At 35.5% G+C, this 27,933-nt stretch overlaps 1 protein-coding gene across 3 annotated transcripts in view; it reads right to left on the bottom strand.

Moving 5' to 3' along the window:
* The window catches only part of LOC136849762 (U-scoloptoxin(01)-Cw1a-like), a 59,092-nt gene extending 35,698 nt beyond the window's left edge, over positions 1 to 23,394 (bottom strand). Inside the window, exon 1 of one of the 3 annotated variants that reach the window (XR_010856410.1) lies at positions 23,073 to 23,394. Coding sequence is in view for 1 of the 3 variants with exons in the window: in XM_067123164.1 (XP_066979265.1) it covers positions 23,073 to 23,147 (75 nt within the window). In the remaining 2 variants the exon portion in view is untranslated. The remainder of the gene's footprint in view (positions 1 to 23,072) is intronic. The other 2 variants (XR_010856409.1, XM_067123164.1) reach the window with 2 other exon arrangements.
* Between the last annotated feature and the right edge of the window lie 4,539 nt (positions 23,395 to 27,933).

Raw genomic sequence — 27,933 nt, forward strand, 5'->3', positions numbered from 1 at the left:
GTGGAAAGTCAGCTGGAAGAAAGAGAATATGAACGGAGGTACAGTAAAAGGAATGAAAGAGGTTGCAGCTAGGGACCAAAGGGATACTACAAAGACCCTTAAGTAATGTCTACAGTGTACAACTTGAGGGGCACTGACGGCACTATCCCCTTAAGAGATTTGGACAGCTGGTAAATAAAATTATCCGATAGATACAGAAACAAAAATTCACGATGCAGCATAAAGCCTGCACTACTTTATGCAGCGGACATAAGGGGAAGGACAGAGAAACTGAAAAAGAATTTGTCGATAGGAAGGAACAGGGAATCTGGGAAAAAGGGCTTAGATGCTAACCTACTATCCATTTCAGGGGCCGCGAGTCATCGCTTTCTCAAATACCTTTCAAAAGTAATTATTTGATCGAAATAGTACTTTGACACAGTGTACAAGACACCGCCCGCTAATTTTTGGTAATATAGTGCATTGTCAAATGGTGTTAATTAAGGCGTTTATTCTTGACTTTTAAATGCAAAGTTTCATGAGTCAGCAGGACTAATCCACGAAATTGAACGTCCGCTTTCCCCCATATATAGGAAAGGTGGGGAGGGGAGATGGGGAGGCCAGGAAAGTGGGTTGAGGGAGGGATGGGGAGGGAAGGGAGAGGAGGGGCGGGATGGGGATAAAGGACGTTCGAATGCACAGTTTGGCGATGCTTGACAACACCATGCAAGTCAAGAGTAAACGACTTAACTAAAACCATTTGACAATGCAATATACTACCAAAAATTAGCGGGAGGTGTCTTGTACAGTGTGTCAAAGTACCATTTCGATCAAATAATTAGTTTGAAAGATAACTGAGAAAAACGATGACTCGCGGTCCCTGAAATGGATAGTAGACAAAATGGAGAGTCAGGCAGGAAGGAAAGAGTGGAGACAGAGGAAAGAAATCATTTCAGGTCTAACATCACAGAGGGGAAAGATATACAAAGAAAGAAAATGAAGATGATTCTTGTCTTGCTTGAAGCTGATAAATCATCCAAACACTCAAGATGGAAGTCAAAATAAGTTTTTCTTGAACAAGGAAATAAATGATGATTTCTTCTCACTTGGCTAAGAATGGTTATTAGAGGCATATACTCTTTCTGAGGAGAATAAACACATGTTTATATATACCATATATATATATATATATATATATATATATATATATATATATATATATATATATATATATATATATATATATATATATATATATATATATATATATATTATATATACAAAAATGAGGAGCATTAATCTGGTAACGCTCTTCCTGAGAACATCCACTGAGAAGTCACAGGGAGGCATATGAAAATATTAACTTCAAAAACAGACCAGACTCTCCCTCTCTCTCTCTCTTAACTTCAAAACCAGATCAGATTTTCTCTCTCTCTCTCTCTCTCTCTCACACACACACACACATACCTTCTATGCACGTGTATTTTCCTTAAGGAAGCCTGGTAACGACTTATCGAGATGGTCAAGGTGATTCTGTCTAATTTTTTTATTACTTTAGCTAGTACATTGAATTCTCATTAGCGTAACCCTCACAGTGCTTTTACCACAGAATACTTTGATATTCTGTAATGGCCAATGCCATAAGACACAACTAATATACAGATTTCGAAGTTCATTCCTCAATTAATTGATAATTGTCTTAATTATTCTTAGTCTCGGAAAGACACGGTCGTCAGGCAAGGAAGAAAAACTTTTATAATAATAATAATAATAATAATAATAATAATAATAATAATAATAATAATAATAATAATAATCAATCAAGCGGTGTATCAATTTTTAATAAATCTTAACGTAAAGTTTGCGTTGACTTGAATTTCAATTTAAATATGGGCGTTTTTTAATTATCAAACACTAACATTTCCTTGCATACGTTTAAGATTAAAATACAATGATGTTCGTTGTCATATCAATATAATCAGTACACATAAATGGTATGGAGTCTGCTTTATTTTACTAAGTTGAACGGTACTTTTGTGTATGCATGCATGTATTGTATGCATGTATGTATACATATATATCATATATATATCATATATATTATATACTGTATATATATATATATATGTACATGTTTATGTATATATATATATATATATATATATATATATATATATATATACTGTATACATACATACATACATATAAGTGCCATTCATCTTCGTAAGAAACGGCAGACCTCATACCATTTTTATGTACTGATTATGTTGATATGAAAACGACCATCACAGTATTTTAATCTTAAACGTGTGTGTGTGTGTATATATATATATATATATATATATATATATATATATATATATATATATATATATATATATATATATATATATATATATATATATATATATATATTGCATGCAGTGTTTTCATAACAACATAACTAGTACACTGGCAAGGAGTCTACATTTTTCAACCCACCGTGACTGGTATACATACAAAGCACTGAGTCAGCGTTCCCACACAAAAACGAGATCGGAACACGCAAAAAAGCCCGGAGCCTGCATTTCCATACTTACACGACCAGCATACATTAAATGGCACACACAGTAGTCTGCGCGTCCATAGTAACATGACTGTTACACATAAAAAGCAAGGAGTTGGCGTTTCCATGCTAATATAATCAGTTCATATTTAAATGATATTTTGTTATCAATAAAACGTTTACTATCCAAAGTTAATAACAATGAGAAAATACGCATTTTACCCTAATTACTTCATATTCATTTAGGAAAGAAGGAAGGAATATTTAGGAGTGGAATACAGAGTTTAGGCCAAAGGCCAAGCGCTGGGACCTATGAAGCCATTCAGCGCTGAAAGGGAAATTGAGAGTAGACAGGTTTGAAAGCCGCAACAGAAGGAAAGCCTCGCAGTTGCACTATAAAACATTTGTTAGGAGACGGTGGACGGCAAGAGGGAAGTAAGCGGCGGTTATGAATGGAGGTACAATAAAAGGAATGACAGGGTTGCAGCCACTAGCGGATCGTAAGGGAGGGGTCGTGGTACCTGGGCACGTGGCCCCCCACGAAAAATAATGATAAAAAATAACAATTTGAAGATTTAGATAATAATACTCGTCAATAGATTTAAAATGGGAAAAAATAAAAATCGATTAAAGAAATTATATATATATATATATATATATATATATATATATATATATATATATATATATATATATATATATATATATATATATATGTACAATATGAAAATTGGTGCCGGCCCCCATGAAATTTTCTGGATCCATTAGCGGTTGCAGCTGGTGATCGAAGGAACGCTGCAAAGAACTTTAATGTCTACAGTGCACCGCGTGAGGTGCACTGACGGCACTAACCCCATACGAGGAGATTCATGAGGATGAATCTTGACAGACTAACGACAGATTATTAACCAAAACAAACGCAGCATGATGCTCTATCATTCTGGTTAATTCGCATTTAATGAGATTCATCATGCAAGGATGTTGCGTTGCCTCTGACGTGAAGTACGTTGTGTTGACGTGACGTCTTCTGAGTATATTCTTTATGCTTTTACACTTTCCTAACAAGGAAGACCCAAATGTTGGGCAATATTTTATAAATCTTATATTATTTTCCTCATTCAAACTGTTCATGAAATAAGTGCTGGAGGTTTGCCCACATGACAGATTTGAGTTACACAAACATTATTCGAATAATAAACATACACTATAAATTAACTCTGGTAAGAGAAAAACAGGAAGGGCAAGATACTTGTGTATTCAAGACTTCTTACCCTATACAACCTCAGTACTCTCAATAGAAGCAGAAGTAAACATATCCATTCGACAAGACGTTTCTCTGTAGCGATAGAGCAGAAATGAAGTCAATAGCTGATTGTTGTTTTCAGCTATAGAGAGTTCAAATACCCTTTCAGCAAGAGGAACAATATATATATATATATATATATATATATATATATATATATATATATATATATATATATATATATGACTGAAATATTTTTCTGTTAAAACAGAAATCCATCTAATAAAAGGGTATAAAAAGCCAGTGAGAGACAGTTTGGTCTCTGAAATATAACACTAACTTTCTGTCTTTTCGGCGTTTTTGGCCTCCTATTATTAGCTATATATATATATATATATATATATATATATATATATATATATATATATATATATATATATATATATATATATATATAATACCTTAAATATATATATATAAGCACATATATATGTGTGTGTGCTTATAGGTAATTAAAGTAAAAATACATATATACATATAAATATATATCTATATAAAATTAAAAAGGCCCTTATTCTGTGAGTTTCAGCATAAGGTAACACTGTCATTAACACGTTTAATGTTCCAATGAATCACTGAATTTCAGGTAACTATTCATCGCATTCTATTTTTCCGGTAGCAATTTTTAATTAACTTAAGCTTATGGTAGCGGCAAACCCCCTAGTTACTGGTAGCAATTTTTAATTAACTTAAGCTTATGGTAGCGGCAAACACCCTAGTTAGAGATATTCTTAAAAATAATTAAATTACAGAAAGGGTACTTAGGTATTAATAAAACTTTTAGGTAACAATAAAGGATGCAGAGGTCGTAATAAATATACATAGAGATTTAGATGTTTCACAGTATGAATCTGCAGTTTGCCAGTTGAAAGATGATGATTGATGGCCTCTCGCACCGTAGATTTTTTCCCGTTTTCTCTTACAAAATTCAACGAAAACGAAGTTTGTTCTTAAATACCTCAAATTTGGAAATATTTGTGGAAACGCCTGAATTACGTAGTCATAATAACGAATTAGAAATTATATTAACCACTACAGAAACTAAACTAAAGGTGTTACTTAAAGTTAATATGATTTTGATCTCAGAGCCCATAATTTACGAAAAACTGAACTTTTAGTAAGCTAAAGTGTCTCTAATATATTCAACAAACTTTGCCATCAATTTTTTATGTGCACGTCCTTTAAAGCAGCAAATAAACATAAAAGACTTCTTCGCCAAAGTCTATGCCAAGAGCATGGATCCGAACGCCGGTTCAGTGGCCTTGACTTGGTAGCGGTGAAGAGGGTTTCGTCTTTACCCTCAGGCAAGGCTGGGGTTACTCATGCATACTCACGCGTAGCGCGCTGATCAGGCTTGCACGCACGCACGCAAGCACAAAATGTCTTCAAGAACATCAGTTACTAATAGGATTGGTGACCGCATTAATAGAATATACCAGTTGATGGGATGGTTACTTTACCGAAAATAGAATATAGAATTTGGGCCAAAGACCAAGCGTTGGGACCTATGAGGTTACTCAGCGCTGAAAGGAAAACTGACAGCAAGAAGGTTTGAAAGGTGTAACAGGAGGAAATCCTCGCAGTTAAAGAATGAAATAATTGTTGGAGAGGGTGGAAAGTAAGACGGAATATAGAGAATATGAAGGGAGACAGGGTAAAAGGAATGAAAGGGGTTGCAGCTAAGGGCCGTAGGGATGCTGTGGAGAACCATATACTGTACTTAAGGTGTACCGCTGAGGTGCACTGATGGCACTACTCCCCTAGGCATGACATCATAGCAAAGGTACCAAGAAAAGGTGACCTAAAGAAAGAAACTGATAAAAAACTCAGAGGTGACCAAGATGGTGTTAAAAAGGCAGGAGTTGTACAGATCAAATATTCATGTTAAGATATTAGTGCAGAAGTGCACGGAGTTTACAAATCCCCATTTGATGACTTTTGTTGATTACGGGGATAGTACGTAACAGCAGAATAGAAGAGAATATAAAATTTTGGCCCAAGGCCAAGCGCTGGGACATATGAGGTCATTTCGCTGAAACGGAAATTGAGAAAACTGTTTGAAAGGTGTAACAAGAGGAAAACCTCGCAGTTTTACTATGAAACTATTGTTAGGAGAGGGTGGAAAGTAAGATGGAAGACAGAGAATATGAACGGAGGTACAGTAAAAGGAATGAAAGGGGCTGCAGCTAGAGGTCGAAGGGACGCTGCAAAGAACCTTTAAGTAATGCCTACAGTGCACCCCATGAGGTGCAGTGACGACATTACACCCCCTAAGAGGGTAGTACATGACAGTGCCTACTGAGCTCCTGTATTCACCAGAAGAGTTGGGAGACCCAGGCCCAAGTAGATGGGAACTCAGCAGAGCTTTTGAAATTAAAAATATGAAAAGAAATGTGAAATGTATACACATACATACATACATACATACTGTACATACACACACATAAGAAGGGAGGCTGGAGATCAGAGGCGACAAGTAGGAGACAAAGAACAGCAAAATCTTAAAAACTCTTAGAAGAAAACAATATAACATAATAAGAAAAAGACATCCCTTGATTTTCCATTTATCCATGTCGACCTATAAAAGCCCTCATTCACAGACCACCTGAACGGACCTGCACAGACCGGTTGGACGAAACTATCTGAGACGAACAGCGAACTATTCTGAGACAAGAAAATGCATGAGTTACGTAGCCAGGTACGTAACCAGGCTTACTACAAAAGAGACAGGTCCAGGGGTATGAGGGAGAGGACAAGGATAAGGAGGAGAAAGGAAGGATGAGGTTAAGGATAAGGAGGATACGGAGCTCTACGAGAAGGGTTGGATAACAATCAGGATGCGGGAGGAAGGGAGACGGCCAGAGACAAAGGGAAGGTAATGATAAGGACAAGGAGAAAGAACAGAGGATAAGAATGAGAAAAAAATGGAGGTTTAGGATGAGAAGATAGTGAAAGTAAGAGGAAATATAAGAAATAAGGATTATGGAGAGAGTGAGTACGTATTAAGGATACAAATGTTATATATTTTATTCAATTATCCACAATGGAAAATGGCTATCGCTTTTCAATCTCATATTATTCTTATGCTTTAAGTAAAAATCGTTGAAACAATAAAATACTGTGGGTTTTTAGGATTCTCTCTCTCTCTCTCTCTCTACACATTTGTACACTGTCAGTTACTTTGTAGTCGGTGATGACAGTAAATGGTAAATAACCGTAAAAACGACAAGTAAAATTACGACTGTTTAGCAGGTACATTACTAAACCAAAATATTCCTAAAAAAAACTATACACTTACATGTTACAAGTGTGTAGTGTTGAGAGAGAGAGAGAGAGAGAGAGAGAGAGAGAGAGAGAGAGAGAGAGAGAGAGAGAAACCAATCCTAAAAACCCACAATATTTGAATATATTTCAACGATTTTTCCGTAAAGCGTAAGATTAATAAGAGATTGAAAAGTTATAGCGATTTTCCATTGCGGATAACTGAACAAAATAAATAACATTTATGAACGTTTCTACGACTTTCTCCACAAAGCATACACCGAATTTTTGTAGCTCTTCAATAAACAACTCCCAAGCCACTCTATCAAAACATCGAGTGGGAATTATAATGGAAGAGACACGAATCCACGACAAACAAATCTCTTCTCTCTCTCTCCTCGCTTGACCAACCATGCATAAGGATGGCTCCTTTGAATTCCTACTCATTTTGTGGAACTGTGTCCTTTCTCAGTTTTCTGTAAAAAAAAAACTGAGATGGCTATTTGTCTGTCCGTCCGCACTTTTTCTGTCCGCCCTCAGATCTTGAAAACTACTGAGGCTAGAGGGCTGCAAATTGGTATGTTGATCATCTACCCCCCAATCACCCAACATATCAAATTGCAGCCCTCTAGCCTCATTCGTTTTTTATTTTATTTAAGGTTAAAGTTAGCCATGATCGTGCGTATGTCACCGTTATAGTTGCCAACAACACAGGCCACCACCGGGTCGTGGCTGAAAGTTTCATGGGCCGTGGCTGAGAGTTTCATACAGCATTATACGTTGTACAGAAAACTCGACTGCGCCGAAATAATTTCGGCGCATTTTTTACTTATTATTTCTAGACTGTATATATAACTTGTATTCTCTATTTCACATAGCTTTTAATTTCAATCTTATTATTATTATTATATTCAGGGGCCATTGACTTGAAACTCAAGCTTCCGAAGAATATGTCTTCATTAGGAAGAAGTAAGAAAAGGTAAAGGGAAATACAGAAAGAAGAGATCCCACTCACTTATTAAAAAGGAAAAATAAATAAATTAATAAACAGATAAAAATGTATTAAAATGCAAAGGGAATAGCATTAGAGTAGTAATGCAATGCATCTTCGCTTGAACATTTTCAGTTCCAACTGCACGACATCCTCAGGGAGACTGTTCCACAGTCCAACGGCTGTCAGGAATAAAGGACCTCTGGAACTGATAAGTTCGACAGCGAGGCACATTTACTGCTTATTGGCGGTTTCGGTGCAGTTCTCGGATAGCAATCTGCTGGGCACGCGTTCGACTCTCCGGCCGGCCAATGAAGAATTAGAGGAATTTATTTCTGGTGATAGAAATTCATCTCTCGGTATAATGTGGTTCGGATTCCACAATAAGCTGTAGGTACCGTTGATAGGTAACCAACTGGTTCTTAGCCACTTAAAATAAGTCTAATCCTTCGGGCCAGCCCTAGGAGAGCTGTTAATCACCTCAGTGGTCTGGTTAAACTAAGATATACTTTTTTTTACTGCTTTTTGGTGCTGCTGTTCAGCGAACCTGGTTGCTCTCGGCAGGAAAAGAGAGTCGGGGATCAAATGTGAATGTAACAGATCTCTTAAAATACAACTTATGAAAAATTAACAAACAAGAGATCATCCGTCGATGGACCAAGTCAACTGCTTGATTTAAAGAAGAGTAATAAGTACAGCCGTTCAGTAAATCATCTCCTTGTGATTGACCTTCGCTACCTGCTATGCAGTCTAGGTTTTATGGCATTCATTAAGAAACGCCCAATAAATGTAGTTTTGGGTAGGGTGATTTACGGTGTTTATGGGCACTGCCATACCACCAAGGTAAGGAGGCCGTTCAGTGGTGGATTAAAAAAAAATCAGGAAATGCGGTGATGGATGGTGAGAAATGCGATGGTTCAAAAATCTTATTACAATTAGAATATTATATATACAGAGCATAAAGACATATTTAAAATAAATGGAAAAGGTGACTAAGTTATTCTGCCTTTCTTTGACGACCGTAGTAGTAGTAGTAGTAGTAGTAGTAGTAGTAGTAGTAGTAGTAGTAGTAGTAGTAGTGGCAATAGTGATGGTTTACAGATATACCTCTTTCTCTCTCTGAATAGAAAAGGATAGAATATAAAATTAAGGCCAAATGCCAAGCGCTGGGACCTATAAGGCCATTCAGTGCTGAAACGGAAACTGACAATAAAACGGTTTGAAAGCTGTAACAGGAGGAAAACCTTGCAGTTGCATTATGCAACAACTGTTTATGAGAGGTGAAGAGTAAGATGGAAGAAAGACAATATGAACGGAGGTGCAGTAAAAGGAATGAAAGGGGTTGCAGTTAGGGGCCGAAGGGACGCTGCAAAGACCCGTAAGTAATACCTACAGTGCACCGCGTGAGGTGCACTAACGACACTAACCCCCTAAGGAAAGACTCTCATCTTAATAATAATAATAATAATAATGCAATAAAGATCATAAAACCTACAGTGATATGTGAAACATGTCGTGCGATTCCCGTAGAGTTTCTCAATCACACTCCAAATAGGGAAGCGTGGGGGAAACGCGTGTCACAGGTTATCAGCATCGGGTAGGACCACAGTCCAGACATTTGGGTTATCGGAACGTAACCCGAGGTCCGCTTGGCCTCGTGACCATATAAAGCTTACACGTCACAAGTCAGTCTGTTAGGATGAATCACAGGGAAGAGAATATAGATGAGCCTCGTCTAGTTTGTAAACAAATTCAATGCTTCTCGACAATTTCTCAATCAACAGATGGTTAGTAAAGGCACAAGGCTTTACTCACCTACTTGCAAAGGTTTAATTAACTGACACTTATCTCATTTCATTCACAGCTCCTAAAGCACTTTAAACAATACTTTAAACCATGGGCTCACCACATTCATGAACATCAAAAACTACTATCAACCACTGCATATCTTACCAGTCATATGAAAGACACCGATTTTAGACATTAATTAAAAATACTAACGTAGATTACCAGTGAGTTTTATTCCTTAATGAAACTCAAACGCAGATACTTCAGTCTTACATATTATCATATGGTTAAACGGGAATTACTGATAAATCGAGTTGCTATCATAGAACTTATCAGATTATTGCCATTATTACTGTTACATGCCTTCGTTTTAATACCCAGAGATGATTTTAATAAGACAGGTACTGTAATGAAATCCAATAATTTAAATACGGACATACCAGTAATCATTTATAAATGCGTTGTACACCTACACAAAGAAAACAAGTACATCACATACACGAGGAGAGAGAGAGAGAGAGAGAGGAGAGAGAGAGAGAGAGAGAGAGAGAGAGAGAGAGAGAGCTAAATCTTAAACCTTCAAATATTACATGTCGGTAAGTACTGTCATTAATACTCCTACTGTTATCACTGTCTACTTTCTTTTCTCCCCTTTTCATGCTCGTCATTAGATGTCGCCCGATCACACCTATTATTGCAAGAGGTCACGGCCTACCCCCAAGGAAGTAATTAGTTGAAAGTAATTACAATGTAATTTTTTCATTTTTTTTTTTACTGACGTACGTGGTTAGGCCTCAGCAAGCTACTAGGCCTCTCTTCCCACCCTCCATCGACTTCCAACCCTCCCCCACCCTTTTCATTCTCAAGGGTAATATTCTTCAAGGGGAACCTCTTTTACATTTGATTATTATTTGTCATCGATTTTCCAGTAGGAGTTTCTCTTTGGTCGACGCACGTGTTCAGAGCCTAATTGAAATTATAATTATATGATATCGTGAACACTTGAAAAAGATGGAACCTTGGGTTTTACTTTCATTTTATTATGAATTATAGACATGAGCAGGTGTTTCACAGAAATAAATTTTTTATTCATCCCGGCCTCTCAAATGAATGGCCAGGGCGCTACCAACTGACCCACACAGGTCATAAAAAAATATATACATATATACAGTATATATATATAATATATATATATATATTTATATATATATATTATAGGTTTTGAAGCCCCCCAATATCGCCGTGTTGCTTGTATTGCTGAATTTTTTTCTCTTTTTATTTGAAACTACTTACTTCTGTGACACCATTGTGTTTTCTACTTTTTTAGATAAAAGTATTTAATATATTTTTGTTGATAAGTTAGCTCTCTCTCTCTCTCTATATATATATACATATATATACATATATATATATATATATATATATATATATATATATAATATATATAATATATATATATATATATAATATATATATATATATATATATATATATATATATATATATATATAATATATATATATATATATAATATATATAGAGAGAGAGAGAGAGAGAGAGAGAGAGAGAGAGAGAGAGAGAGAGAGAGAGAGAGCTATCAACAAAATATATTAAATACTTTTATCTAAAAAAGTAGAAAACGCAATGGTGTCACAAAAATAAGTCGTTTCAAATAAAATAAAAAAAAAATCATCAATACAAGCAACACAACGATATGAGGGGACATCAACACCTAAGCGACGACAAACCTGTCTCTAAACCTGTCTTTGACGGAGTGCGTTTTGAACAATACTGAAAACATAGAGGAAGATGAAAGGGAGTCTGTCAGTTTTTTCTCTTACAAATTGGACATAAACTTGACCGAGACAGCTAACATTTTCGCAACATCTCACGGGCAGTCTGAAACAGGACGATAAAATCTAATGAACAGTCTCTCGAAGGCAATGCCAAACTTCGTCACGAAAGCAGAGGTGATGATGTTTCATCATCCCGAGGGCATTGGTGACGCCACTTAGTTAATGATGTCTTATCGTCGAAAGCTATAATTTCGTAATGGCTAGGTCATTTGGTTGAACCAAGAAGCACAGTAAATATAATCTGTAAAATAAACCTGGATAAAACATAATTAACTTGGAAAAGATATAATTTTGCATAAAGCTTTTCAAACCAAATCACATACGGTTATTCGGGCTAATATGAAGCGGAATGTGCAAATACATTGCGTATACAGTAAACTTCCGCCTTGAACTACCTTGACTAGCCTTAAAACATACATTTAGAGAGATGGCACGAAACAAAATAAACACATGAAGAAACCAGTGATAAAATCGAAAGAGAATGTTGAGTATTTAAAAAATATATATATTGACAGACAAACAAGAAAAAACTTTCAACAGGGGACACCACCAGAAGGAAGCCTTATTTGGGCGAGCTTACGGTAAGGTATTTTCTAACACAACAGATGAAGGCGGAGAGGCAGAGGCAGAGAACATCAGATCATAAACACATCATCTTCCTAGATGCTGCGAGGTCATGAGCAACCTACGATGACGACGGTGAGAATTTGAGGGAAAAAAGAAAATGCGACAGAATACCAAAAATAGTCATATGAATTCAGTGTTAAAAATTTGGATTATTTTGTAAAGCTGTCGACCACATGCAAGTTAGTGTCGGTATTATTTTGGTCAGCCTTTACTTTGTCATTTGTGCAAGTTCTTTCACTGCCTGAGACACACACACACACACATATATACATATAAATATATATATATATATATATATATATATATATATATATATATATATATATATATATATATATATATCTAATCGTAAATTCTAAAAATAAAAGCCATCAGTTCTTTTTACTTAAATGGAAATTGTATCAGCAATGCAGAAAATAAAAGTAAGTGATAGACAGGTCCTTAAAACACGATAACAGAAGAAATAAACCACACAGACCGAAAAGCATTAACCAACAATTAATATACAACCGATCAAGAAGTTTCAGGTCATTAGGATGAGCAACAAGTTTCAGGAACCAAAGCATTTCCCCGTAAGACCAATAATCAGAAACGGAGTAATGCTACTGACACTGAACCACTGAAAAAGTAAATAAATAAATAAAAGGCTACACGCTACGAACCAGTCGAATCAAATTTGTGACCATCTTTCAAGAGCCAATCTATTTCCACTTATGAACGTACTTCATCCGCCAAATTACTATTAACTTTAGACCATGTATGCATGTATGTGTATGTTATGCATTATATATATATATATATATATATATATATATATATATATATATATATATATATATATATATATATATATATATTATATTTCTGACTGGAAATTATAAATATGAAAAAGCTCAATACATTAAGTAGGCTACTCCTCAAAACACTCGGCACCCGATTAAACTCGTGCTCAAGTTGTCCCGTAAAGTTACTTTCCGTTGCCTGAAAAAAAAATAGGTTCTTGATAAACGGTTATTCTAACTTAGGGGGAAAAAATCATTCCGAAACTTCGACTGCTCATTTCGGATCATGTCAAGATTAGCGAACCCACTCGCAGCAGGATTCGCTATTCTTCTAAACAGAAGATTATTGCCCGTTATTCTTTACATGGGAAACAATCGGGTTCGCTGTTCTAGACATGAACACTTCGGTACCAGACATTTGATCCCAGGGGCTGAAAAGTACTAAACAAAGGTGAAATACATTTGATCACCTAGGGGCTAGTACTAAACACGGCGAAACAGTGTAGATGAATCACTGTTTCGCCGTGTTCAAGCCTCTTCATGGAATTGAGTTCGGACCGGAAAGGGTTGGCGGCCATTCTTTGCATGGGGATCATTGGGTTCGCTGTTCTTGACATGGAGATGTTGGGTTCGCTAATCTTGACATGATCCCTCATTTCTATATACATTTTTTTGGTATCTCTTTCTGGCGTTTTCCCAACCCATCAAGGTAAAAATCCTTTACCAACACATAATAATAATAATAATAATAATAATAATAATAATAATAATAATAATAATAATAATAATAATAATAATTATAATAATAATAATAATAGAATAGGATATACTGTACAATTTATGTCGAAGGCCAACCGCTGGGACTATGAGGTCATTCAGCGCTGAAAGAAAAATTAAGAATAAAAGGTTACGAAGGTGTAACTGGAGGAAAACTTCGCGGTTGCACTATGAAACAATTTTTGGAAGAGGATGGAAAATAAGATGGTAGACAAAACATAAATAGAGGTACAGTAAAAAGGAATGAATGGGGTTGCAGCTAGGGGTTGAAGGGACGCTGCTAAGAATCCTAAGTAATGCCTACAGTGCACCGCGCGAGGTGCAATGAAGGCAGTACATTGTACATGAAACTGTATACATGCGCATGAACCTGCCACCAAAACAAAAAATAAGCAACCAAACGGTTGAATTCTGAGGAGTAACGTTTATTTATTCAGGTGCGATACTACGAATGTAAGAAAGATGGGAGTCTGGTTGGGTATACCACGGTAAATTCCATTATTGTAACATGGAACACCATAGAGTACGCTCCTAAGTTACACGCGTGTTTGTGTACACATCAGAGTTCATTTGTATCAACGGGTAAAATGTATATACATATATATATACACATATGGAAATATACACATGGGAATGTGTCTCACAGAAATAAATTTCTGACTCACATCAGAACCGAACCCCAGGTCTTTCAAGTGCGGATGAAATGCTAACGCCCTGGACTCGGGATGCTAGAGGAAACATAACACACCCACCCTCCTGCACCGCGCAGCGTAGTGCATGCCATCAAGCTTGTATATATAGTATATAATTTATATATAATCACCAATACCTCTTTCTCTTTTGGAGATGGTGGCATCAGATGGGTACACCTTCCAGTTTCTTAGCAAGTCTTCAAGAACGATGCTGCTAGTCCTATGACCTTCTCATGACATTTAGCAGATACTGATGCCACTTAAATCTGGGTTAGCTGGTGGGTGGTAAGCCAGATGCTATCCACCAATCTAGCATACGAGAGTCGAGTTTGCACCACTCGGTCACAGAGTTTACTATGAATGTTTTCGAGCCTACTGCCCACAAGTCCGCCCAGATGTAAATGGGTACCAGTGTCTGCTGGGGTCATAAAAAAGGACATAGGACTTGTAACCTCATTCATGAAGACTTGCAAAGAAACTGGAAGTTGTACCCTTCAGGTGCCACCTTTCCAAAGGGAAAGGGTTATGGTGAGAAAAATACACATGTACATTCACATACACACATAAACACACATACATTTATGTATACACATGTACATATAATATAGATATAGAACATTTATATATATATATATATATATATATATATATATATATATACATATATATATTAAAACTGGCCTAAGCATCATGATTCTGGTGTAACCCTGAGGAAGGCCTTGGGTTTCTGACTGAAACAGCTACCGGCTTTGCAATGAATATATATATATATATAGCAGCACAGTAACAGTTCAAGACTTCAACCTTGAAGACTGGAGGAAGTACTAGAGATATCACAAGTGCTGCCAGTAACTTACAGATGCCATGTGCATTAGCACTTGAGAAAAACAGAAGAAAGGCTGTGCCATAATTAAAAAGTGGGAAGGCATGTATATCTCAGATGGACATGTAGAAGCTGCTTCATTGTGGAGAGAGGAGACAATAGCTGCAAACTGCAGGAGAGTATTCCTGACATCCATCCTTGTGATGGGTAACATTACTGCCCTTGGATGATCCATGAAAGCTGGGTCCGGCATAGTTTGCAAGTCTGAATTCTGAGGAGGATGTGAAGCCTCTCAATATGAACTACGTTGGATACTGATGGTCACCGTTGTGACAGGGAGCCATTGCTGCCCATGGGGGATTGAGGGAGTCTGGGACAAGCATGGTTTGCAGATCTGATTTCAGAAGCAGCGCGAAAGCCTCTCATTATGAACTGTGCTGGACATGGAGGCCACAGACTACCAGAGCTCTCTCTGGAGCTGGGGAATTCACGAAGTAGCACCCTGTTAATATTCATTTTTATGAACAGTGAAATTTGAGTTAAATTTTCATTCAAATCTAGTGTAGCCCTGAAGAAGGTCATGGGTTCAAGGCTGAGACAGCTGTCGGTTTGAGGATGAGTAAACATAGCAGCGCAGCAACAGGATTTGTTTATTCCTTCAAGACTTCAGTCTTAAGAAGTGGAAGTAATACTGGAGATATTATTAGAAGTGTTGCCAGTAACTTATAGATATCACAACTGCACCTGCACTTTATATATACTATACATATACTATATATATATATATATATATATATATATATATATATATATATATATATATATATATATATAATATACATATAAATTTATTATATATATATATATATATATATATATATATATATATATATATATATATATATATATATTTAATATGTATGTATGTAATTGTAATATACAATGACCTCTTAACTTCTCAGATTTTCGCGCTTTTGGATACCTTGTCATCAAATAAAAAAGCGCGAAAAATCGGAGGTCAAAACATTATGCCCTATTACAATTATATATGTACCTGGTAAAAAGTGACCAGTAGATTCTACACAACACACACACACACCCACACACACACACACACACACATATATACTGTGTATAATTACGCTCCAACTATAATTTTTCTGGTCCTGAACACCAACATCGCAACAGATCTTAGAGAAAATTCAAAACGAAAGCAAGAAACAGTCCTCCAAAAAACTGTCAACGTCCACTCGTACTCCAAAACCTCCCGGATGTAAACCAGCAAGGAACATCCTCTCCAAATAAGCAGAAACAGCAGGGGCTGAGATAGCAGAGGTTAGCAACAGCAACAAGCAGAAGACGGCGTCGATGAGGTCATACGGAAGGGCTCACTCACTACGAGGGTTTTTCAATGAGTTGTCCACCTTGACCTCAACGAGATGATGAAAGAAGGATGTGGAATATTAGGTAGAAGACAAACAAGCAGAAGAAGAGCAGAAGAGAGAGAGAGAGAGAGAGAGAGAGAAAGGAGAGAAATAATGGATGAAGACAAATGGGTAAGCAAACAGAGAGAGAGAGAGAGAGAGAGAGAGAAAGGATGTGGAATAAGGGGGTAGAAGACAAACAAAGAGAGAGAGAGAGAGAGAGAGAGAGAGAGAGAGAGAGAGAGAGAAGGACCTGGAGATAATGGGTAGAAGACAAACAAGAGAGAGAGAACGATGGAATAATGGGTAGAGACAAACAAACAAAGAGAGAGAGAGAAGGATGAGGATGAGGAATAATGGGTAAAGACAAACAAGAGCAGAGAGAGAGAGAGAGAACGATGCGGAATAATGGGTAAAGACAAACAAAAGAAAAGAGTAAAAGAAGAGAGAGAGAGAGATCAAAGGGTTATGTACAATACAGTCAAGTAAATAACATTCAAGTTGAATGGGGATATAGGAAACACGTGTAAAAAAGGAATAAAAAAACAAATGAGTCATAACAACTGGAAAATAAGAAAAATATACCAATACGTTAAAATTCTGATGGCAAAAATCTATCAAAAAGAAAATCAGCCTTGTCCAATTCTCTTATGGAACAAAGCATAGGGAAACTGACTCAAAACAACCCGTATGCAAATGATTTATTGGACAACACTCATCACTATCTCCTATTGGACACAACGGTATGTTTCACTTCACATACATCACGGGGTTTAAACCTGGCAGCCCTTCAAGCTCCCTGGCAAAGTCATATTTTTATAGCGGTGGCAACCAAGGAATTTTCCAATTAATCATACGTCATGGTTTCTATGCAAATGATTTTAAAAATGATTACTACGATGCCAGTAAATTTATGCAAATTTATAACTGCGTCTCCTGACATTTTATTAAATTGGATTCCTACGTCCTTCCCATGTCTTGAAAATCATGTTCAAGAGCGGGTTTTTATTCTGCGGAAGCCTTTACAGGATTGATGTCCTTGTGATTATTTCTGAGTTACATAAAAAAACTCTGATTTTGTAAAAAAAAAAAAAAAAAAAAAAAAAAAAAGTGGGGCGGGCAAAGCGCTGTAACACGAATGGACGTTGACAGTATTTCGGTGACTATTTCTTGCTTTCTTTTTTTTTATTTTTTTCTCCAAGATCTTTTACGATGTTGGTGTTCAAGAACCAGAAAAATTATCACTGGAGCGTAATTATATATATATATATATATATATATATATATATATATATATATATATATATATATATATATATATATATATATATATATATATATATATATGTGTGTGTGTGTGTGTGTGTGTGTGTGTGTGTGTGTGTGTGTGTGTGTGTGTGAACTTAAAAGTACTGGATATTTAGGCTCATTCTTTCCTAACACCTCTTTCAAGTCTTTTTACCTAGTAATTTCTAGAGCCTCACACTCTCCCAACTTGGCTTCCACAAAGGCTCCCAATCTATTTCCAATTATTCTGAACACCCTGCTACGTTCCTTGCTTCACCTATTCTGTGTCTGATCTCTTCGCATTCTACCAACACCTGTTATATTTACTATCAAAACTGTCTGCCTTCTTGTACCACGCTTTCCATACAGAGATAAAGCAGCCATGAAGACGTAACACACCCTTGCTTACACCAAGCCTATTCTACCTTTGCCCATTTTTGTACCTAACAGCCTCAATACTCTGCAGGTGGCCTCTATATCAATTCTGTCAAAGCTTTTTCTCGGTCCATGTATAATCCGAATACAGGTAAAAATGTCACAAAAAAACTCACGGGAAAAATAGTCACAATAATGTTTCCTAGATAGTGACCGCCAAAGGTTTTAACACGGTATGCATCCACCTTTGCGGCGTGTTTAGTACAAGCCCGTTGGGAATTATTTTTTAACCCGGCATGCATCCACCTTTGCGGAGTGTTTAGTACAAGCCCATTGGGAAATTTTTTTTAATCCGGTATGCATCCACCTTTGCGGCGTATTTAGTACAAGCCCGTTGGGGATTTCCGTATACACATAATCAAAAGACTGTAAATATCATAAAGATAATAACCCCTAAGAAATATTATGAATTTTTCCCGTGATATTATTACCAGCCACCATAAATTAATGTGACTTTTTTCCTAGCCAAAATTGTGACTTTTTTTCCCAGTGACTTTTATACCGGCCACCGTATAATCCATACCGATTTTCTCCCTTTATTCAAACTTCTCACTTAGCTGCTTAATAAAAATCGTCTGATTCATGAATTCTTCACACTGTCTACCCGCAAACTGTTCTCAGCCTTTCAATCATAGCCACCATGTTACTTTCTCCATCAGAATCCTACTACAATACACTTTTTATCTCTAAAATTCTTAGTCTCATTCATCACCTTTACAACTGAACACAAAAAGAATTATTCTATTTAACCACTGCCTCAGAGTCTTTCTCTCACTCAGACATAACTTCCATACTCTGGTCAGTAACTTTCATCCCTGTACTGCAGCATCTCATCTGCAATCTTATCACTTCCTTATGTCTTTCCATTCTTCGACCTCACAACTGCCCTCCTCACAGCCTTAACAGTCACTAAGACAAGCATTCCCAAACTTACATTAATCCAATATTTGTGTCATTCGCCTTTACTTCGGTTATATCTTCAACATTCAAAAACACTTCAAAATAATCACATCACTGACTCATGACTATTTTTAATTCCAAAAGCTGACCTTTCTCTCTGCATTAACTTCCATTTAGAACAACTTACTCTTGCATTAATAATAATTCAGGTTATCATGTGTATTTTAATTTTTTTACTTCTTCCCTCTGAACCAGCCAATCCATTCTCCTGTATTTCCATAAAGTCTTTCCCTCTACCTTACAACTTCATCTCAAATATTGTTTTTCCTTCAACAGACCTCTTTTTCCCCATCTCACCACTCCCTGTTTTTATTCACTCTCTCTACTCCCTATAAGAACAAATGCTCCCTAATGATTCTATGACCTCATCCTAGAATTTTTTTTCATCCATTTTCTCTTAATATGACTTCAAACTCACCAGTCCTAACTACACCTGCAGCCAAATATTCATCCTTCCCTCTCCAACCTAAACCTCTCTCTCAAATTCTTCTTTAACCACATACTGACCCAATACACGCCCAGCCACGCCTCTTCTCACAGTTAAACTCTTTTCTTCAACAATTTTCTATTACCCAAATTATACAAACAGCCTTCTTTGGATATCATGTATTTCTAACCACCAAGCTCGTCCCCAAACATTTCTACACTCACATACACAAACGCAGGTAATTTGCCTACTTCTCTCTCTCTCTTGCTTTCTTCTCGACTATCCATCCATCTGTACTCCTGTACACACATTTCTCTTTTGTGGTCCAGTTACACCCCAAATAATAAGTTTTTCTTTCACCAAAACTAGCATATTCTCATTCCCCTACTTGCTATTTTTTCTAACCCCCTATAACCACACACGTTATATTCTCTTGATCTTATAAACCCCTTCCTTGAATTTTACACTGTCATTATCTACTACCTCCAATTCTGATCTTCAATCCTACCCCATTTTTCATCCATTTACTTTTTTAAATATTTTCAAACTAATTTATTTTAAATATATCTATAACCATATTTTTACCATTTCCTTTCCAAATTAAACATCAATCCAGTATTGATTCAACCATATTCAGTAGCGTTCAAATATACTGTATTTTCAGACAGTCCTCCTCTCACCATTAAACTCTTCAACTTGCTCTTCTACCTGTTCTGTCCTAACAAATGATGTAAAAAACTATTTTTCTAAACATTTTTTCTTGCCTTAATATATTTACCAACATTTTCTGGAAATCATCTATTTCCAACAACCAAGCTCCTTTCTAAACATAATTCAATGTACATATATACTCTCTCATATATATATATATATATATATATATATATATATATATATATATATATATATATATATATATATATATATATATATATATATATATATATTTATATATTGGAAAAATTAGGATCCTCATTTTATGGTTATCTGCATAATACCATATTATTATAAATGCTATCTGCCTATAAACAGTTTGGTTTGAATGTCAATGGAGTTGGTCTAATGCTGAAACGTCATCTTAAAATTACCCATAAAAATGAGATTGAAAATGACTTCTTTACAACAAGGTTAAGTTGGTATTGCACAGTATAACTTCGAAAAGAGAAAAGTGATTTCAAAACAGGTGTTACAAGTTAATTCCGGTACAGTTTCTCCATGAGAGCTAACTTCACGAGGTGTAAAAATGACAGTATAAAGATAAATGTGTTTACATATATTAAAATGAATGATGCAAAATTCAACTTGGATATACCTAGAGTTTTACAAAATCCAAAACTCTGCATAATAAGTCGAGTAGTTTCTCTTAGTAAGTGGCGAGGGATGAAGATTTCATGATTACTTCCAATGAACGTCACCATTTTCTCTTTTTCTCCTTATGCCTTCTCAACAATATAGAACACTACCTTACAGTGATTTATTGTAAATACCATTTGAGGAGGAAGGCTACATTCTGTTTAAGGAGATGGAAGTAATGCTGAAACCTTCTTGCATCCTGCTACAATATTTGGCAAAGCATTTTGTAACAACACACCTATCCAACATGAAAATTAGACAGCTTGCACTTTTAAATATGACAAAAAAGTTTCCATGACGGCAGCCTCATTCTTACCCAAAATCTTCCAATTGAGTCACGCACCTGCCTCCAGAACCACCATGCACAAAAAATTTAGCTTAAAAATCATGCCTACTTCCTTTTCCTAACCCAATGAATTTAGACAAAACTAGGCTAGATAACACTAACTTAAGCCTCTTTGGCTGGGCTATCAATACAAATCTCACTTATGTGACAAAGTTATATGGCTACATGACTGAGGATACAGTACTCCAGAAATTATGAAAAACTGATACAACGTTTCAATCTGGAGTTGAATTTGTTTTGTAACCTAGGCCTATATTCATAAATTCCCACAATCAGTCTTGGATAGGCTTCAGTCCTAAGATTTAGCTCTGCTGTCCAGACTAGTTTGTTTTAATGTTCCCAGAACTGTAACCAATTCGGGAACACTAACTTTCCTATTGTACATTTGCTGATTTGACATTAATTTTTTTTTCTTTTACACAATTGTTAGCTTGGAACCAAGATGCAATCAATCTTTCAACTTGATGTCTACTGCTTAAGTGAATAACCACCAATATTTGTTGTGAAATTGCGTAAGCCAACCTGCCAGGTAAAATGTAAGCACTTAGTCTATGTTATGAATTTTTTTATTTAGCTTATGCTAGGCTAGCCACGATTTAAACCACAATGAATATATTCTAACCTATCCTAGGTTAGTTTGAAATTATGCTGGACTAGACTCCTTTCAACCAAAATCTACCGGCCTACGGCAACCAACTGCATTATTCAATACCTTATAAGTCTACAAGCCTATACTCTAAGCTACTTTAAATCCTTGCTCCTCTCAACTAGGCCTAGCCTATACTTAGCCACTGAAGGAGGTTTGGCACATTCACCACTTTACAAATTCATCGGCTTGGGCATGACTAGTTTATGCTAATATCCCATTAAAAACATGCCTTCTACTATGTTTTATTGCTTTAAACCTGTTATTCCTCCTAAAGGGCCAGAGTCTTAGGCCTACAAGCTCGAGTTATCTGCGAAGGGTAGGCCTATCTCACATCGATCGTAAAACCAACTTTCATTCAGTGATACAATTCCTAGTAACATGGATTCTCTCTTTAAAATGGGGTTATTTTTCGGAAGACTCCTGTTTTTCTTGGGTAAAACACATCAAAACAAAAAATTTCACCTCAATGCATGACCTCCGCAAATGCTTAATAGCAGGGAAAATTAATGAATCAAATTACGACTTATAAGGTAAGACAATACCGTACCCCCCAACCCCCTCCATAGATAATACGGGAAAACAGTAACCAGCAAACACCCCTAGGTCACGCTAGGTTGGTATTTTTAGGTTCTTTTAGTGCCCTATCATTTCCTAGCCATTTTTGCTTAAAAAACCCAAAAATGGTTTTTCCATGCAAAAATGGCCTCGCTAAGTCTTCGAAATGACTAGCTGGAGTCTTCCGAAAAATACCAAAAAATAGAGCTTACCTCATGCCTTCTAAATTCTTGAGATAAAAACGGTGACCCACTGTTGCAAAATATTGATTCACTAATGCTTGTCATGTCCACTGAAGTTTTTACAAAGGTTTCATCACATAACACGTCCGATTTGACTTGTCACTTTGCAAACAGCCAACAAATCCGGGTTTCGTTGCGTCGTTTCGTCTGTTAGATATTGTGAAGTGAGACAGAATGCACAATATTTTGAACTTAAAAAAACAATGATTAACAAATATTAATCATAATTTTAGTTAAAACTCATCATTGCTTCTCATCAGCTAACGAACATTGCATTAAATTATAAGCAAACCTGACAATAGCAGTTACGAGAGTTGAATTTTGATAGCATACATTTTCTTTATGTGTTGTAACCGCTCATCCAATGCGTGCTGGCAATTTTTCTTTCTTTTTATTTTTAATTCTCCATTTTTACGAGCTCTCAAAGAATACCTCTCAAATGGGGATATAATCTATGTTCTATTGATTCGTTTAATGATGAATATTAAATCTGTAAGTGAATCTACAGGCCTGAAACATTTCTCAGGAGATTTTAACAAATAAATTTCGTGAAAGTCGTTTTGATTGGTACCATGTTCGTGTCGACAGTTGAGCTTTACGTAAGGGTTTCATGATTTTTTTATTAAACAAATATTATTTTACGCTAGAATGATGACTTTTAAAGCTTTTGTATCTATTCGTTTTAATATTTGCCTTACTAGGGTATTAATTTTAATGTGAATTCTTTACTTTATCCTTATTTTTTTTAACTTTATTTTTAGGCTGGGATGGAAATCTTTTTCGAAAGCTAGGTAATAAAGGTGTTCATCACTACTCTGGAGTTTAAGTTCCTATGTATATATATATATATATATATATATATATATATATATATATATATATATATATATATATATATATATATATATATATATATATATATACTATATGGGTGTGTGTACGTATATATACATAAAAGGGTTAAAACTATGGAAAAATAAAAGAAAAAACGAATGTTGCTTGCGTCATCAATGATGTGCAATAGCATACAAACCACGAGTTAAACATTCGAAGAAATATAACCATTATGATGTTTAGATGAGATGTTGATTTACCGTATAATTACGTGGGATACGACTTGGTTACTACCATACAACCCCTTATTATTTACATGGTACTATCAATTAATGGAGGCTCTTTGCTTTACGCGGCGTAAGAGATTGATGCTGATGATAATGATGATAATGATATTTTAATATATTTAATGGATTTAAACGGCTTTATTTCTACTATAGCTCAGGAAAAATAAAAATCGAAAATGAAACTTTAGTTCAAGCTGTCGCAAGCAACCTTGCATTAAACAGGCCGTTCATGGTTAACATCCTTAAAATAATTCTTATCTCACATCATTTGGTTTCTTCCAGCTCGCCGTCAAGGTTGATCAAATATGTCAATTAACTACTTCTTTTATGTAAACATGTATTAACCTTGCTCAGTAACTAAATGTTACGATATATATATATATATATATATATATATATATATATATATATATATATATATTATATATATATATATATATATATATATTTATATTTATATATATATACATTATATATATATATATATATATATATATATATATATATATATATATATATATATATGGAAAATGGGATTTCTTGGTCTAGTGGTCATGATAATCGAGACATCAAGAGGAGGACCATGGTACAATTCTCTAGCAGGCTGAGAACCTAAGAAGCATTCTGTTTTGACTCTACTGTGTCTGTTGACCCAAACAATGAATTGTTTATAGTAGTTAATTAGTCGTGTGGTGGAGCATAAACAAGGGTAGGAGAACAAGAAATCAATCCTTTCCTAAAATAAGTGCTGAATGTTTAAAACTACAGTAAACTGCGACTAAGTATTAGTTTTCACATTAACTTATTAGCAAAACAACTGAATAAGTAAAAGTAGAAAATGTAAAATATATATATATATATATATATATATATATATATATATATATATATATACATACATATGTGTTTATATATATGTATGTATATATATATATATATATATATATATATATATATATATATATATATATATATATATATAAAAGAGGTATGATGCCAATCATAAGACCAATTTCCAGTTTGAGTAGAAAAACAATACGCGATCAGAAAATCGTCTTCTTTCTCTGCATCTTTTCCCACTTCTATGTGGGGTCGATGCTTCTGACAGCTTTCCTCCTCCACCTAGTTCGGTCAGACACATCGATCAGAAAATATACAGTACAAACTGAGCGAAAATTGAAGCGAGTGAGATCTAAAAGAAAATATGAGAAATAAGCGCATCTTACAAGAAAAATGAGATACTTAGACGCTCGAGAGGAAACAAGCATCAGGATACATAAAGATAATGCATCAGACGTGACCAGCAAGCACAGAAATGCAAATATGTGATGGCATGACTCTGGATAATGTGAAGGAGAGGTGGAGAGGGAAGTAGTAGGGAGGGAGGAGGAGGAGGAGGAGGAGGAGTAATAAAATGAGAGAAAAAAGTGAAGGCCGTTTTGCATGACCAACTAACCAGCTTTCAGTTCTCCCCAGGGGCCGTGAAAGTCCTGCCTAGAGGCGACGATGCCTCATCGCCGCCAAAGGCCTCGACGGCCACCAAAACCCGCGAGGTTTCCGATAACCGTGGTGTTCTCTATGGCGATAACTTGGTACCAGTTTATTTGGGCTCCGGATATCAACATTTTTTCAGCACTACCTTTATTAAATGTGATTATTCACCTAGTCAGGCCAAAATGCTTTTGATCTTTTTTTTTTTTTAGTTTATCGCTTCTAGGTTTCTTGTAACAATATTGCTCCTGTTTGGTGTTGATAAATGGATGATATGATCTTAAATTAGGGTCGAAATAGTAGCCGACATTTGAAGATAATCGTTTAAGTAATAAAAAGGTAGATGAAATTCATGATAAAAAATAAAATAAAAAATGTACGAATAAAATAGCAAATGATTACTAGCCTGAAGATAGAGGTACTGACATACTGAAAGCATAAATAAAGAATATGTACACATGCGCCCATACACGTGTGTGACATATATATATATATATATATATATATATATATATATATATATATATATATATATTGAGATGAGCAAATGCACCGTTACATCATGTACGCAGATGTTTTCGATACAGCAGAGATAAGCGACCGAAAGTGGGAGTGTGATATTGTGATGAAGAGTATACGGTTTCTAGTGTCAAGGTCTGTCTTCTTATAAGCTTTAACCCTCCCTGTCCATCTGTCTTAGATATCCATCCTTCAGCTGGGCTGGATTATGTGATTTGTTTAAAAATGAATGAATGCAAGTGTAGGCCTACAGCTGCACACTCATACGTAGATAAGTGAGCCCGTAGACACATTCAAGATAAAAATTACACGCAAATTTATTTAACGATTACACACTTGTACGTAACTAAGACCCCCCATCATTTTAAGGGCTTCCATTTATAGCCGAACAGATTGCAGAAGAAGCAGAGATGAGTCACGATTTGCGTCATCTTGGTCATCTGCAGTTTGTGTGGGTCTCGTTTCTGCCCTCGCCTTTAGATGACCTGAGGATAAGTCACATTTGGTATACGCGCGATTTCGTCAAACCTTTATGATTTGTTTATGGAAAGCGCGTTCACAGAGTTATCTCTCAGCAAAGTGAAAACCTGTAATTAATTTTCAACTCTAGTTAAACCCTGTGCACTCACATATGCTCTATATTCTATATTTAAGTGTACTGAAGTATAGCTAGATTCATAGACACGTTCGGGTTATTTTCAGAAGTGATCTTTAGGAGAATGACGAAAAATTAAGAGGCAAAGTTTTTTTCCCAAGAGTTACAGCGTTTAGTGATCTGAGAACTCAGAGGTACCGGCAAACAAGTGATATAGTAAGTTTTATTGTTTATTACAGTAAAAACAACTACTGTATACATATTTATGAAATAAACACATACAAAAATGCGCGCGCACACACACATATACTGTACATACATATGTATATGTATATATTAATTTATATAATATATATATATATATATATATATATATATATATATATATATATATATATATACATAAGGCTTCTCATAACAAGGGTACTACTTGCATTGGGCGGCTAAAGACTCAAGACTCAACAGAACTCTCATATAGGGTGCCTTCTCTACACAATAGTGTGTCACCTGAAAGTTACATATCTATCTACCTATCAGTGTATCTATCTATTTATCTATCTATCTATCAATATATATATATATATATGTGTGGGTGTGTGTGTGTGTGTACAGTATATATATATACATAATATATATATATATATATATATATATATATATATATATATATATATATATATATATATATATATATATATATATAATAAAGCAAATTTTCCTATATCAGTTACGTGCATCTTAGCTGAGCCTGCTCAATCTTACTCAATCCACGGTTTCATGTCAGAACTCCATCCCAGCTTCCCTCTCCTTCCCTCCCTCCATCCTTCCCCGGTGCTCATCTTCGCGCCATAAACAGAACCTGTTCGGAACCCGTTTTCCTTACACACGACAAGAAGTCGATTTGTTCGTGGCTAATCGATCACAACCTGCTCGCCTTCACCTTCAACTCGTCTGCAACCTTTGTTGCGGGATGTGATTTATGTTGATGGAAATTTTGCTTTTAAGATGACAGTATTTATTTCTAGAGAGAGAGAATTTTAAGTAAAGTTGTAGGGATTTTAAATTCATCGCCACACCCTTTTTTTCTTTTTCCATTCGCATGCTG

Source organism: Macrobrachium rosenbergii, chromosome 21, assembly GCF_040412425.1.
Source record: "Macrobrachium rosenbergii isolate ZJJX-2024 chromosome 21, ASM4041242v1, whole genome shotgun sequence".
NCBI lineage: Eukaryota > Metazoa > Arthropoda > Malacostraca > Decapoda > Palaemonidae > Macrobrachium > Macrobrachium rosenbergii.